This window comes from Aedes aegypti, chromosome 3, assembly GCF_002204515.2.
Source record: "Aedes aegypti strain LVP_AGWG chromosome 3, AaegL5.0 Primary Assembly, whole genome shotgun sequence".
Classification (NCBI taxonomy): Eukaryota; Metazoa; Arthropoda; class Insecta; order Diptera; family Culicidae; genus Aedes; species Aedes aegypti.
Window position 1 is genome coordinate 407,406,849 of NC_035109.1, and position 14,243 is coordinate 407,421,091.

Here is a 14,243-nt window from a genome sequence, read left to right on the forward strand (position 1 = left end):
CCACCAAACTTATTATCGCACACTATCACTATAAGTATAACCACCTTAACCACCAAACCGCTATAAATGAGCTCCGCCAAAGATACTGCATACCGCGACTACGAGTGGCCTACGCCAAGGTACGGTACAATTGCCAACACTGCAAAAACCACCGCGCCACACCGCAGCCACCTATAATGGCCGACCTTCCTTCAGAGCGACTCGACGCATTCGCCCGTCCCTTCACCCATATTGGCGTCGACTATTTCGGCCCCCTCGAAGTCGTTGTAGGACGCCGCGTGGAGAAACGATGGGGCATGCTGGTTACATGCCTGACTACGCGTGCAATCCATATCGAAGTGGTGTACACTTTGAGTACTGATTCGTGCATCATGGGTCTTCGCAACTTTGCAGCACGTCGAGGCACACCCAAAACGATCTACAGTGATCGCGGCACTTGCTTCATCGGAACGAGTCGTGAAATGAGAGATGCGGCAACAACGATTAACCAGGAGCATATGATGAGAGAATTCGGTACTGAGACTACATGGAAGTTCAACCCTCCAGCGTCACCACACATGGGTGGCAGTTGGGAACGCTTGATCGGTATCGTGAAGCGTAACTTAATGGCAATTCGACCTCCGCATAAGCCTAACGATGAGGTACTACGAAACCTTCTAATGGAGATCGAAAGCACTGTTAATTCAAGGCCCCTAACTCACGTCCCGGTCGACGACGAATCCGCACCCGCTCTCACACCTAATCATTTTCTCCTGGGAACATCCGACGGTACGAAACCATTATGTACCCTAGATGACACCGGAATGACTCTACGGCGGACCTGGAAGATGTCTCAACAACTAGCCAACCTATTCTGGAAACGTTGGCTTACTGAGTACTTGCCGGAGATCACGCGAAGAACAAAATGGTACACCGATACGAAGCCAATCACCATTGGCGACGTCGTTGTGATCGTCGATCCGAAGCTGCCTCGCAACTGCTGGCCTAAGGGCAAGGTCATCGGAACCAGCATCAACCAAAAGGACAAACAAATCCGGGCCGCAACCGTACAGACTGCAACCGGAGTGTTCGAGCGTCCGGTAGCCAAGTTGGCGGTGTTGGATGTACGGCGCGATGAACTGTAAGCCGTTTAGGGAACCGGCGTACCGGGGGGGAGTGTTGAGTACGCCCCTGGCGTAGCTGCGCATCTTCCATCCAACAATCTGGCCCACTCATACCAGCCCAACCAGGTATAGTACAGTCCCTCTTTTCTCTAGAACGTTGGCCGAACGTCATAGGCAATATGTTATTGTAGGAACAATAGAGCGAACAGAAGACAACCCACGTTGAATTAGATGTTGTGCAAACCAAGAAATTAACTAATTCAACGTGGGTTGTCTTCTGTTCGCTCTATTGTTCCTACAATAACATATTGCCTATGACGTTCGGCCAACGTTCTAGAGAAAAGAGGGACTGTACTATACCTGGTTGGGCTGGTATGAGTGGGCCAGATTGTTGGATGGAAGATGCGCAGCTACGCCAGGGGCGTACTCAACACTCCCCCCCGGTACGCCGGTTCCCTAAACGGCTTACAGTTCATCGCGCCGTACATCCAACACCGCCAACTTGGCTACCGGACGCTCGAACACTCCGGTTGCAGTCTGTACGGTTGCGGCCCGGATTTGTTTGTCCTTTTGGTTGATGCTGGTTCCGATGACCTTGCCCTTAGGCCAGCAGTTGCGAGGCAGCTTCGGATCGACGATCACAACGACGTCGCCAATGGTGATTGGCTTCGTATCGGTGTACCATTTTGTTCTTCGCGTGATCTCCGGCAAGTACTCAGTAAGCCAACGTTTCCAGAATAGGTTGGCTAGTTGTTGAGACATCTTCCAGGTCCGCCGTAGAGTCATTCCGGTGTCATCTAGGGTACATAATGGTTTCGTACCGTCGGATGTTCCCAGGAGAAAATGATTAGGTGTGAGAGCGGGTGCGGATTCGTCGTCGACCGGGACGTGAGTTAGGGGCCTTGAATTAACAGTGCTTTCGATCTCCATTAGAAGGTTTCGTAGTACCTCATCGTTAGGCTTATGCGGAGGTCGAATTGCCATTAAGTTACGCTTCACGATACCGATCAAGCGTTCCCAACTGCCACCCATGTGTGGTGACGCTGGAGGGTTGAACTTCCATGTAGTCTCAGTACCGAATTCTCTCATCATATGCTCCTGGTTAATCGTTGTTGCCGCATCTCTCATTTCACGACTCGTTCCGATGAAGCAAGTGCCGCGATCACTGTAGATCGTTTTGGGTGTGCCTCGACGTGCTGCAAAGTTGCGAAGACCCATGATGCACGAATCAGTACTCAAAGTGTACACCACTTCGATATGGATTGCACGCGTAGTCAGGCATGTAACCAGCATGCCCCATCGTTTCTCCACGCGGCGTCCTACAACGACTTCGAGGGGGCCGAAATGAGCTCCGCCAAAGATACTGCATACCGCGACTACGAGTGGCCTACGCCAAGGTACGGTACAATTGCCAACACTGCAAAAACCACCGCGCCACACCGCAGCCACCTATAATGGCCGACCTTCCTTCAGAGCGACTCGACGCATTCGCCCGTCCCTTCACCCATATTGGCGTACCCTAGATGACACCGGAATGACTCTACGGCGGACCTGGAAGATGTCTCAACAACTAGCCAACCTATTCTGGAAACGTTGGCTTACTGAGTACTTGCCGGAGATCACGCGAAGAACAAAATGGTACACCGATACGAAGCCAATCACCATTGGCGACGTCGTTGTGATCGTCGATCCGAAGCTGCCTCGCAACTGCTGGCCTAAGGGCAAGGTCATCGGAACCAGCATCAACCAAAAGGACAAACAAATCCGGGCCGCAACCGTACAGACTGCAACCGGAGTGTTCGAGCGTCCGGTAGCCAAGTTGGCGGTGTTGGATGTACGGCGCGATGAACTGTAAGCCGTTTAGGGAACCGGCGTACCGGGGGGGAGTGTTGAGTACGCCCCTGGCGTAGCTGCGCATCTTCCATCCAACAATCTGGCCCACTCATACCAGCCCAACCAGGTATAGTACAGTCCCTCTTTTCTCTAGAACGTTGGCCGAACGTCATAGGCAATATGTTATTGTAGGAACAATAGAGCGAACAGAAGACAACCCACGTTGAATTAGATGTTGTGCAAACCAAGAAATTAACTAAATCTAAACATAACTTTATTGTATATTTACGTTGATTTGTAACGTGGCAACTTATAGGTAAACTATTATTGAATTAGTGCTTACTTGAAGTTATTGAAAAACCATTTCTCTACAGTAGTGCCGGCTTAAAACTAAATGAATTCATTCTAACCTAAAGCTACGCTACTCTAAACATACATGCAAGGTAATTATAAATAGTTAAAGTAGTTCCAATTGAGTATTTACACGATATTGTTCCGGTACAGATATATGTACGATCACAGAAGATAGCATAGACAGCGCCAAGCATCGACCTTTATCATTGACCCTATGTACAAACTTACCGTGGACCCTGCACAGTGGGACTAAACGTAAGTAGTAATGGTAAAAAATTGTTTAACTCCGTTTGATCTTCGATGGTAACATCGCCATATAAAATTGTAGATTAATTTAAGTAAAATGCCATTCCAGGAATATAATAATACTCCAATTACGAACGTAATACCCATTGTCCCGGTTGTTCCTACCGGTATTATTATTTCGGAAATTATCCCGTGCAATTAGTTGGCAAATCCCAACAAAACCAAATAAATAAAAAATAAGTTTAAACTTTACAATAATTATTAACTGCAAGCCAGTATGCTAGGTAGTTTCATCCCCAAATCGCTTCTAAATCAGTCGTCGGTTCAGGAAAAGCACCGAACCCCATTCAAACTATCCAGCCATCATACGTCGTCGTGCTTTCGTTTGTCCTATTGAACCCCACCGCCGCTGCACTCATCCCCACGTCACTCGAAACAAGCCTACAATCATCGCCATCATTGCCCATAGCCTTCAGAACGCCCCAACCTTCCACACCACCCTTGAAAAATTGGTGCGCGTCGCAAAATTTCAATATCACGGCTGCAGCCTCCGTGGCAATGATTATATGCGCTGTCGTTCTTTACCGGCGTCGCGCCGCCACCAATTGCAACCACTGCCACACTGCTGTTATCCTGCCGGCATTCCATGGACGAAAAGAGAGAGAGAGAGCACGAACACGAATGCAGCACCCAGGTAACCAATAAGCCGTATATTGGGCCAAAATGTTGATTTACGGCTGATATAATGCCAATAAGCCGTTGAGTAGTATATTAGCCGTAAATGAGGGATTGGGCCCGATATACGGCTTATGGTTACCTGGGCACATTCGGTTCTCTCCGGGATCAGAACGACTCCCGGTTTCTGTATGTCAAGGATACACTTGGCCAGTGCTTCCCAAACCGTGTATCGGGTTTATGCTGACACCTAAAGTGACGAACCATACATAGTTTGTGTACTAATTTTATTTTTTTGATAAATTGACCAAAAACAAAATGGCCGCCAAAGACATTTTATATGAAGAATGTCGGTCCCCAAAGAAACATCGGAATATTTTCAAAACTAGATCAGCAATGATTAATATCGACACGGATTCTTAAACTAGAAGAGTTTTTTTGAGATCTTGTGAAAAAATGGTGCAAAAATATCAAAAAACAAAAAAGTTATCGCGATTGGAATATTTTTTAGTGGTAAAAAAATGAAGCTGCCGGTAAAGGGGTTAAAGATATTATTCCAAATTTTTTGAAAAAAAGCGGGATTTTATCAAGGATGCCGATTTTTTCAGTTATTCATCTTGAGCTCCTTCTCAAATTATTTCAGGATTTGTCTCAGAGATGGCTCTAATATTGACCGTTGCACGAATTTCTAGATTCTATTGAAATTGTTCATGTCTTCTTCTTTCTTTTGCTGGCTCTACGTCCTTCAAGACATGACCTGCGCCACATTGTTACGCCGATTAACTCGGTCCATGGCTGCTAACCTCCAGTTTCTCGATCGCCCCACACTTCCAAGATCCTGCTCCACTTGGTCAAACCACCTAGCTCGTTGCGCTCCCCTTCGTCTTGTACCGGCCGGATTTGAGGTGAACACCATTTTTGCGGGATTGTTGTCCGGCATTCTCACAACGTGTCCCGTCCATCGTACCCTTCCAGCTTTGGCGACCTTCTGGATATTGGGTTCACCGTAGAGTGTGTTCATCCTTCTCCTCCATACGCCGTTCTCACATACTCATAAGTACACGTCGTTCAAAAACTCCTAGCGCTTGCAGGTCCTCTTCGAGCATTGTCCACGTCTCATGCCCGTAGAGGACTACCGGTCTTATCAGCGTCTTGTACATGGTACACTTAGTACGGAAGTGAAGTTTACCAGACCGCAAGGTCTTGTGGAGTCTGTAGTAAGCACAACTTCCGGCAATGATACGTCTTCGAATTTCTCTGCTGCAGTTGTTATCCGACGTTATCAATGATCCGAGGTAGACAAATTCGTCCACCACCTCGAACTCATCCCCGTCGATCATCACGCGCCTGCCAATGCGAGCTCTATTGCGCTCGGTTCCTCGAGCCAGCATATATTTCGACTTCGACGTATTTACCTTCAATCCAACCCGATCTGCTTCACGTTTCTTCACGTTTCAGCTTGGTATACTGTTCAGCAACCACCTGGAACGTTCTTCCGACAATGTCCACGTCGTCAGCAAAGCAGATGAACTGGCTGGATTTATTGAAGATCGTGCCCCGCATGTTGAAGCCCGCCCGTTTCACAACACCTTCTAGCGCAATATTGAACAGGAAGCAGGAAAGACCATCGCCTTGTCGAAGTCCTTTGCGTGTTTCAAACGGGTCTGATAATGCACTCGATATCTTCACACAGCACTGTACACTATCCATCGTTGCTTTGATCAGTCTAGTCAGTTTCCCGGGAAAACCATTCTCGTCCATAATCTTCCATAGCTCTTCGCGGTCGATGGTATCATACGCCGCTTTGAAATCGATGAATAGGTGGTGCGTAGGGACTTGATATTCGCGACACTTTTGGAGGATCTGCCGCAACATAAAGATTTGGTCTATCTTCAATCGCCCGTCCACAAAACCGGCTTGTTAACTTCCCACAAATCTGCTTGCCAGTGGCGATAGACGGCGGAAGATGATCTGGGAAAGCACATTATAGGCTGCGTTAAGAATGGTGATCGCTCGATAGTTCTCACATTCTAACTTGTCACCTTTTTTGTATATTGGGTATATTATTCCCTCTCTCCTGCCTTGCTGCAGCATCATCGCCCGTGCTGCATTCTTCTCGTCCAAAACCGTCCGACACTCCTCGTTGAACCAATCGTTCCATCGATTTCCTTCCACAAACCCAACGGCACCTTCCGCTGCGTTGTTAATGACTACTTTGAGACTACTCCAGCAGTCCTCAAGAGGGGCTTCGGTGAGCTCTCCCTCTTCCGGCAACGCCGTTTCAAGGCTTTGCGCGTAATCAGTTGCGACTTCGGGTAGCTTGAGTCGTTCCAGGTTGTACCGTGGCGGGCGTCGGTACCGAATGTTGTTCACAACGGAGAGTCGTTGGCGCACTTTAACCGTCACTAGGTAGTGGTCCGAATCGATGTTTGCGTCGCGATAGGTTCTGACGTCGATAATGTCCGAGAAGTGGCTTCCATCAATCAAACGTGGTCGATTTGCGATTCAGTCTGTTGGGGTGATCTCCAGGTGTACCAATACGGGAGGCTGTGCTGGAAGTAGGTACTACGTATGGCCATGTTTTTGGAGGCGGCGAAATCAATCAGTCTAAGGCCGTTTTCGTTCGTAAGCTGGTGAGCGCTGAACTTCCCTATTACTTATTTGGCTTTACATCAATTATCTTGATAAAGCCTCGCCAACAATTATTCGCCAATTCACTCGGTTCATGGCCGCTTCTCTCCATCCTCGACTGTGACCCACGCTCTCCTGGTGCACCTGGTCAATCCACCTAGCTCGCTGCGCCCCACGCCTTCTTGTTCCGACCGGATTCGTAGCGAACACCATCTTTACAGGGTTGTTGTCCGGCATTCTTGCAACATGCCCTGCCCAGCGTATCCTTCCAGCTTTAGCTACCTTCACGATACTGGGTTCGCCGTAGAGTTGAGCGTGCTCGTGGTTCATCCTTCGCCATAGAGGACTACCGGTCTTATGAGCGTTTTGTACATCGTGCATTTGGTGCGGGGGTGAATCTTTCTTGACCGCAGTTTCTTCTGGAGCCCATAGTAGGCACGACTTCCGCTGATGATGCGCCTTCGTATTTCCGACTAACATTGTTGTCAGCCGTCAACAAGGATCCGAGGTAGACAAACTCCTTCACCACCTCGAAGGTATCCCCGTCTATCGTGACACTGCTTCATAGGCGGGCCCTGTCGTGCTCAGTTCCGCCAACCAGCATGTACTTTGTTTTCGACGCATTCACCATTAACCCGACTTTTGTTGCTTCGCGTTTTAGGCGGGTGAACAAATCTGCCACCGTTTCAAATTTTCTCCCAATAATATCCATGTCGTCCGCGAAGCAAACAAATTGTCCGGATCTCGTGAAAATCGTGCCTCGACTGTTAAGTCCGGCTCGCCACATGACACCTTCAAGCGCAATATTGAACAACAAGCACGAAAGTCCATCGCCCTGTTGTAGTCCCCGCCGAGACTCGGACGAACTGGAGTGTTCGCCCGAGATCTTCACGCAGTTTTGCTCACCGTGCATCGTTGCTCTGATCAATCTTGTGAGCTTCCCGGGAAACTGTTCTCGTCCATGATCTTCCATGATCTTCTTGAGTTATCTTTAAAATAAATCAGGGTTGAATTCTCGAAGGTATCTTGAATATTTCTTGAGAAATCCGGTCAAGAATCAGCCATAAAATTTTTGAAGGAATTTTCGGAGTAATCCTCCAGGTAGCTTTTTGAAAATATCAGAATTAGTTTCTGATTTAATTCCTGAGAAAAAAATTCGAGAAAAAAATGAAATACGGTAAAAGCAGTAATACTTGTAGTAAATTCACAAGTAATACACAAGTAAAACTTTTAAAGCATTCGGAAGATTTTCAAAAAAGCTTTCTATTAGACGGTACGGAATCTCATAACTACTCGACGACGATGAAGAAAGATGTTGTGCAAGTTGTTTCAACAATTATATCGATTTTCACAATTTCCAGTGAATAGCAGCACTCGAAGGTGGTGATTGGGGAAAAACGACGGGAAATGTCCTCGACTGCGGCCGGCGGATCGCTCCCGGCGAGCATCATGGCCAACGGAAGTGGCAAGCCGATCAAAATGGAAATGAAACCCATCGTGGGGACGACGGCAACTGGGAAGGGCCACGGCGGATTGCTGCCCGGGTCCGGAGATAAGCACGAATCGTGGCAAATGGAGCTACTGATGGAGCGCCTCAGGAACAAAGCGAAATCGTCACAGTACAAATCGTTTCAGGAAATGTCCAAAGCCGTTCGGATGTCTTTATTGGTGAGTGCGGGGGAAATTGCGGCTTCTGTTCTGTTGCTCATCAACACTTGCTATTTCCAGGAAAAACGTTATGCCTTAGATGCTGTGGAAAAATCTAATCTGCAGAAAACATTAGATAGCATGCAGTATTGTATAAAAGTAACATCCCGACAGGGCCTAGTGGAAAGGCTGGATTGCCTCACCCGGCAACTTGGGTAAGTTCTTAGTAGTTATAATCACAGGGTGTCCATTTTTATCCGGGAAAAGCGCCAAATGCCAAATGTCCGGGAAAGATAGGCTGATAATTGAAAAGAATGATTTTAAAAAGTACACAAAACAAAAACTATTCATGAAGCTAACTCAAAGTGATGTTTAGATTGGAAGTATAGTATGAATAATGGGAAAGAGCATAGAGCAGATTAAAAGTCTTCTACCAACACTATCGTCTTTTTTATAAAACTTTTGTATTTCATATTGCAGGATCATGTCATTTGGTTTTAAATTTTTAGGCAATTTGTGATTTTGAATGGACACCCTGTAATCCAGGTCGATGTTAACTTTTCCCTTGGTTTTTCAGTTTGAAACTCAGCGAAGACACTTCAGGATTGTTCATTTCATCAGATATGTTCTACCTGGAGATTATCTTGGACCCGAACGGAACCGTTCAGGACGTGAAAGTGCACCATGAATGTAAAATGAAGCAGCAGAGCTGCAGTGAACTGGTTTCCTGTTTGCAAAGAGGCGATTTTGTGGACTTCACCACGCAGTTAGAAGGTTTGGCCTCGATTTATCAACTTAATGCAGAGAAGAAAATCAAAGTGAATGCGTTCGTTGCCCTGCAGGCGTTAGAAACCGATTTGTATAATCTTTACACATTGTCGACTCAACATTACAACGATATCCACTCACTGTTGCTGAAATCTCCCCTCGGAGTGGTTCAGAAGCGTCGCGGTGGCCACGCCATGAAGCTTACCTACTACATTGCGCCGTACGATTTGCTAGATCTAGAAGCAAGGAAAATGAAACCCCTCAATACCGAACTTATCTCAGCGGAGAAAATCGGATACAGTGTGGCTGTGAATTTGGAAGCATCCACAGCGAACAAGTTGCAGATTCAGCCGCTTCTGGTGCAGCAAGGAAACTCCCCAGTGTACAGTCCCATTGAGAAGCATAATTCCACTTCGCTTCCGGCGACCTTCGTGCTGAGATTGAACAAACCGATGGCCCTGAACGTGGCCATGTTGAAACAAATCAAGCACATTACTGGAGATAGTTCGGCGGTGACGATTGACCCAGCCACCAGCAATACCTGCCTGATGAGTTTGATTGTACAGCATGCCTCCAACGGTACGGTCAACAACATCGCTAAAGGACTGTTTGTGACACTGCCCGATCAGTATCATTGCTATTATATGACTGAGAATAAGAATCTACAGGTAAGTTTGCCATCATTAATTATCTTGTTCTATATATGGTTTGTTAAAAAGCTCTAATGTGTTTCGATTTGATTTTGGATAAAGACAACAATGTGATACAATGATAACTGCCCATTAGACTGATGCAAATTTTGAAGTTTTTGCTCCCCTATGCTTAAACGGTGTCAATTATGATAAAAATCATTCTCCCTAAATTTGAAATGATTTGGAACAAATTTGATTGTGCACACGCCATTTGAAGTTTATATGTAAATTACTATGGAAAAGGCAAACCTTTTGTGTTCAGTCCTCTAACTTCTCGTCATAATAATCTATGGAAAAGTGAACAAACTCTTTGCATGTGAAATCTTCCTCGCAAAGGCGCGTGATCGGGTGGTGGTCGATCAACGAAAGAATGTGCAAGTTGAGGCTCAAAGGCCGGTTCTTCAACTTTAGCATCATAAAATGCATAGCCCTCACTCCGGAAGCACTGATGATGACAAGGACGCATTTACGCGCAGCTCGAACGCGAGTACGACCGCTGCCCAAGTCACGACGTCAAGATCATCATAGGAGATTTGAACGCTCAGGTTGGCCAGGAGGAGAAGTTCAGACCGACGATTGGAAAGTTCAGCGTTAACCGGCTGACGAACGAGAACGGCCTACGACTGATAGATTTTGCCGCCTCCAAGAACATGGCTATTCGCAGCACCTACTTTCAGCACAGCCTCCCGTATCAATACACCTGGAGATCATCACAGCAGACGGAATCACAAATCGACCACGTTTTGATCGATGGACGGCACTTCTCCTATATAACCGACGTCAGAACCTATCGTGGCGTTAATAAAGCATAATAATAATAATAACTATCTAGTGATGGTGAAACTGCGCCAAAAACTATCCGTCATCAACAATGTACGGTATCGACGCCCGCCTTGGTATAACTTAGCGCGACTGGCCCAACCGAACGTCGCCGCCGCATACGCGCAGCATCTCGAGGTAGCGTTGCTGGAAGAGGGCGAGCTTGACGAAGCCCCTCTTGAGGACTGCTGGAGCAACATAAAAGCAGCCATCAACAACGCAGCCGAGAGCATCGTCGGGTAGGAAAGAAGGACATGTAACGATTGGTTCGACGAAGAATACAAGCAGGTTTTGGAGGAGAAGGATGCAGCGCGGGCTGCAATGCGCAGCAAAGAACGTGACAAAACGTGGAGCGATAGAAAAGAAAACGAAAGCAGCAAACCCGCCTATTCCGGGACAAAAAGCGGGAGCGGGCCATTTGGCATAAAGCCATTTGGCATAAGGTCATTTGGCATAACGCCATTTGGCATAAAGGACATTTGGCATAACGGTCATTTGGCATAACGGACATTTGGCATAATTTTTAACTAAGTGAAAGATGAGGGTCATTTGGCATAACGGACATTTGGCATAATTTCAATATATTTTCTGTACATACTTAAATTGAAGATTTTAGCATTTTATTACTGTTTTATTTTAGTAACAGCTGAATCTGTTCTATAATAATTTATTTATTCTCTTCTCTGGCAAGCCGCCGAAGAAGCCAATAAGTGCGATATGAATCCATCAGAAGATTCATCGCGTCAAGATTCTGAGGTGACGGTTAATTCGCCTCTGGATTACCAAAGGTATAATAAGGTTTCAAGTGTTTTATTGATCTCATCAGATTTTTTCCTTCTTTTGCACATAGACTATTCATTCGAGTTATACTGGTTTCATTACTATTGAAAATAGTTCAGCTTATATTTTAATTGGGAATTTTACCTTCTTTAAATAATCGGAAGTTCTTTGTAGTTGTCCTGATAAAACTATTATATGCATTAAACTTGCCTAAATTTTCATAAGAGATTTTTCCTTCTTTTGATCATAGGCTGTTCTTTCAAGAGTGAAGTATTTCTCATAGTTATTGATGTTAAAGCTTATAATAAGGGCATCAGGGGTAATATGCACCCCAGGAGTAAAACTACTTTTTGGGGATTCTATGAATATTTTAGAAAAATTTAGACATTTTCCTGGAAGTTGAATTTGTAAAATCGCATGTTGTGGGCAGAGCCGTAGCGTGGGTTCATGGCGCCCTTCCATTTAAGCGCCTCTCAATCAAAACTGTACACATCTATTTAACATGGTGAGAGTTAACGCGAACTATATCATTAGAATTCATTAGAAAAGAATCGTAGGGTGCTAGAAATTTAGAACATATTTGATTATTGAGTTAATTCCTGCAGGACAAAACGCAAATTCTTTTTTCTATTAGGGCAGATTGCCAACTATTGCACAGACTAAAAACGTGCCAATTATTGAACAACCCGTGTATTCCTTATGGATGTGCAATAATTGAAGTGTTTTTAGTCTATGCTATATTTTGCTATCTATCCTAAATGTTATTTGAAAAATTCCCAAGAATATTACAATTTATATAATAAGAAACAAATATGAAAAATCGGTGTTCTAACAATTTTTTGGTGGCAATTTTAGTAAAATGTTTATTTAAAGAAAAATTCTTCTAAACATTTTAAAAATATTGATTAAAAAAAATAAAAGCTTCTTTATCCGATATTTATATCATATGACACTAATAGTACAACCTTGAAAAAAACCAAAGCCATACGCTTATGTGTTACACTTTTCACCACACTGCTGCCGTATAAGGCTTGCGAGCTTTTCTTAACAGAGTTGTACAAAATACAACAGCACGACTACTGAAGTGTTAAAAACGTAAATAAAAAAAATCATTTTTCATAAAAAAAAAATTAGTGCTAAAAAGATTTTTTTTCAATTCACGTTGTCTTGGCCAAGACATTTTCATAAAGTATCATTTAAAAAAGTAATTTTAAATGAATTTTTAAGGAAAGGTACGATGGGTTACGTCATCTATAGCTTTCTGAAAACCAAAAATGAGTATATCAATCCTACTGATTCAATTTTTTTTGTAAAATCAAATGGCTATCAGCTAGCGTACAATATTTTTAAGTGTTATTAAAAATGTACCACTGATTTGGGAAGAATAATTCGCAGAATGCTGTGCGGATTTGTTAATTTCTTAGAAAACCACACCCTGGATTAAATATGTCATCAAGATGGTTTAAAAAGTTCAAAAGTGTCGGTGAACCGCAAAGCGTTCTATCATAACCACACATAGTTTATATAGAAGACCTTGATTATTTGAGAATCTCGACATTTTTTTGGTTGAATCCAGTCAAATACTATGTTAGATTCATGCTCAGTATTTCATGAAAATTTCTTTCAGGATCCATATTGTGATTCATAGAGATTGTGTTTGAATTCAATATGTATTTTCAAACTTTACCATTTGTGTCACGCGTGTTGGCGCCCCCTTAAGGCTTGCGCCCTTGGCGGGTGCCAACCTGGCCAACCGCACGCTACGGCACTGGTTGTGGGTCACTCCTATCCGCCCTTGACGAATCTTTTCCAATTGTTTTACAAATACTCATAAAAGGCACCGTGGGGTTGTTTTGCCTCAAGAGTGCATATTACCCCAGAATGCCTTACGTCTTATTCAATTTGTTTTTCCTCAACTTGGGTGAGATGTCATTCTCCTCCAAGTTTAAGATTGCAACTTGTGAACTGAACTCTGCATCGTTGCTTGCGTATAGCAATAAACTACTCGGGGAATATTTAAGTCAAAGAAACCAAGACTTGTGGTTGCTAGAGCTATGACATATATTACTTAGTACGATCCGAGGGATCAAAGCAACCCGATCTAGCAGAAGGACGAAAAAGTGTTAAACCTTTTTGGTTACTGTCAAAATCTAACTACAAACATCTGAAGGTGGCTATCACCGCTAGCAGAGAAGTGAATAAGTGCTTACATTTAGGATGTACTTTTTTCAGCACGAACTGTTTCTTGAGCTACTACTCAAAAGCTAATTATGTGTATATCAATGATGGTGTAACTTTCTTCATGAATAAGCTGAATAAGTTCGTTGAAATTCATTATAAATCCATGCTAACAGTAGTTCACTTTTGTTTTCAATTTCGGGCGAACGGCATTCGGCCAAATGATCCGGAACCGAAAATGCTGAACATATTATCAGAAGCAACTATGGCTCTAAAATCAATAAATCGAGACGAAAACCTCATGTCCGCCTAAACTAGCTTCCTGAACCAGTGTGCAGTGCTTGATCGGGTTCGTTTTTAATTTCAAATTAAGAAATATTGCGTCACTGATTGACACCCTAGCTCATCTTCTGTTATCCTGTTTAGTCATGATATTTATCTAGAGATTTACCCTTCTTTTAAACATAAGGTATTCTTTCGAGGGTTATTGCTATAGCGATTCGACGCGTTATTTTAT

The 14,243-nt window shown here is 44.4% G+C and overlaps 1 protein-coding gene across 3 annotated transcripts in view; it reads left to right on the forward strand.

Annotated features, from left to right (window-relative positions):
- The window catches only part of LOC5569131 (mediator of RNA polymerase II transcription subunit 1), a 44,765-nt gene that overhangs the window by 14,956 nt on the left and 15,566 nt on the right, over positions 1-14,243 (forward strand). The window contains exons 1-7 of one of the 3 annotated variants that reach the window (XM_021848430.1): positions 2,959-3,063; positions 3,129-3,252; positions 3,311-3,379; positions 3,441-3,545; positions 8,204-8,510; positions 8,571-8,704; positions 9,067-9,925. In XM_021848430.1, the coding sequence (XP_021704122.1) occupies positions 8,250-8,510; positions 8,571-8,704; positions 9,067-9,925 (1,254 nt within the window). In that variant the 5' untranslated portion in view covers positions 2,959-3,063; positions 3,129-3,252; positions 3,311-3,379; positions 3,441-3,545; positions 8,204-8,249. Of the gene's footprint in view, positions 1-2,958; positions 3,064-3,128; positions 3,546-8,203; positions 8,511-8,570; positions 8,705-9,066; positions 9,926-14,243 lie in introns of those variants that run through there. The other 2 variants (XM_021848432.1, XM_021848431.1) reach the window with 2 other exon arrangements.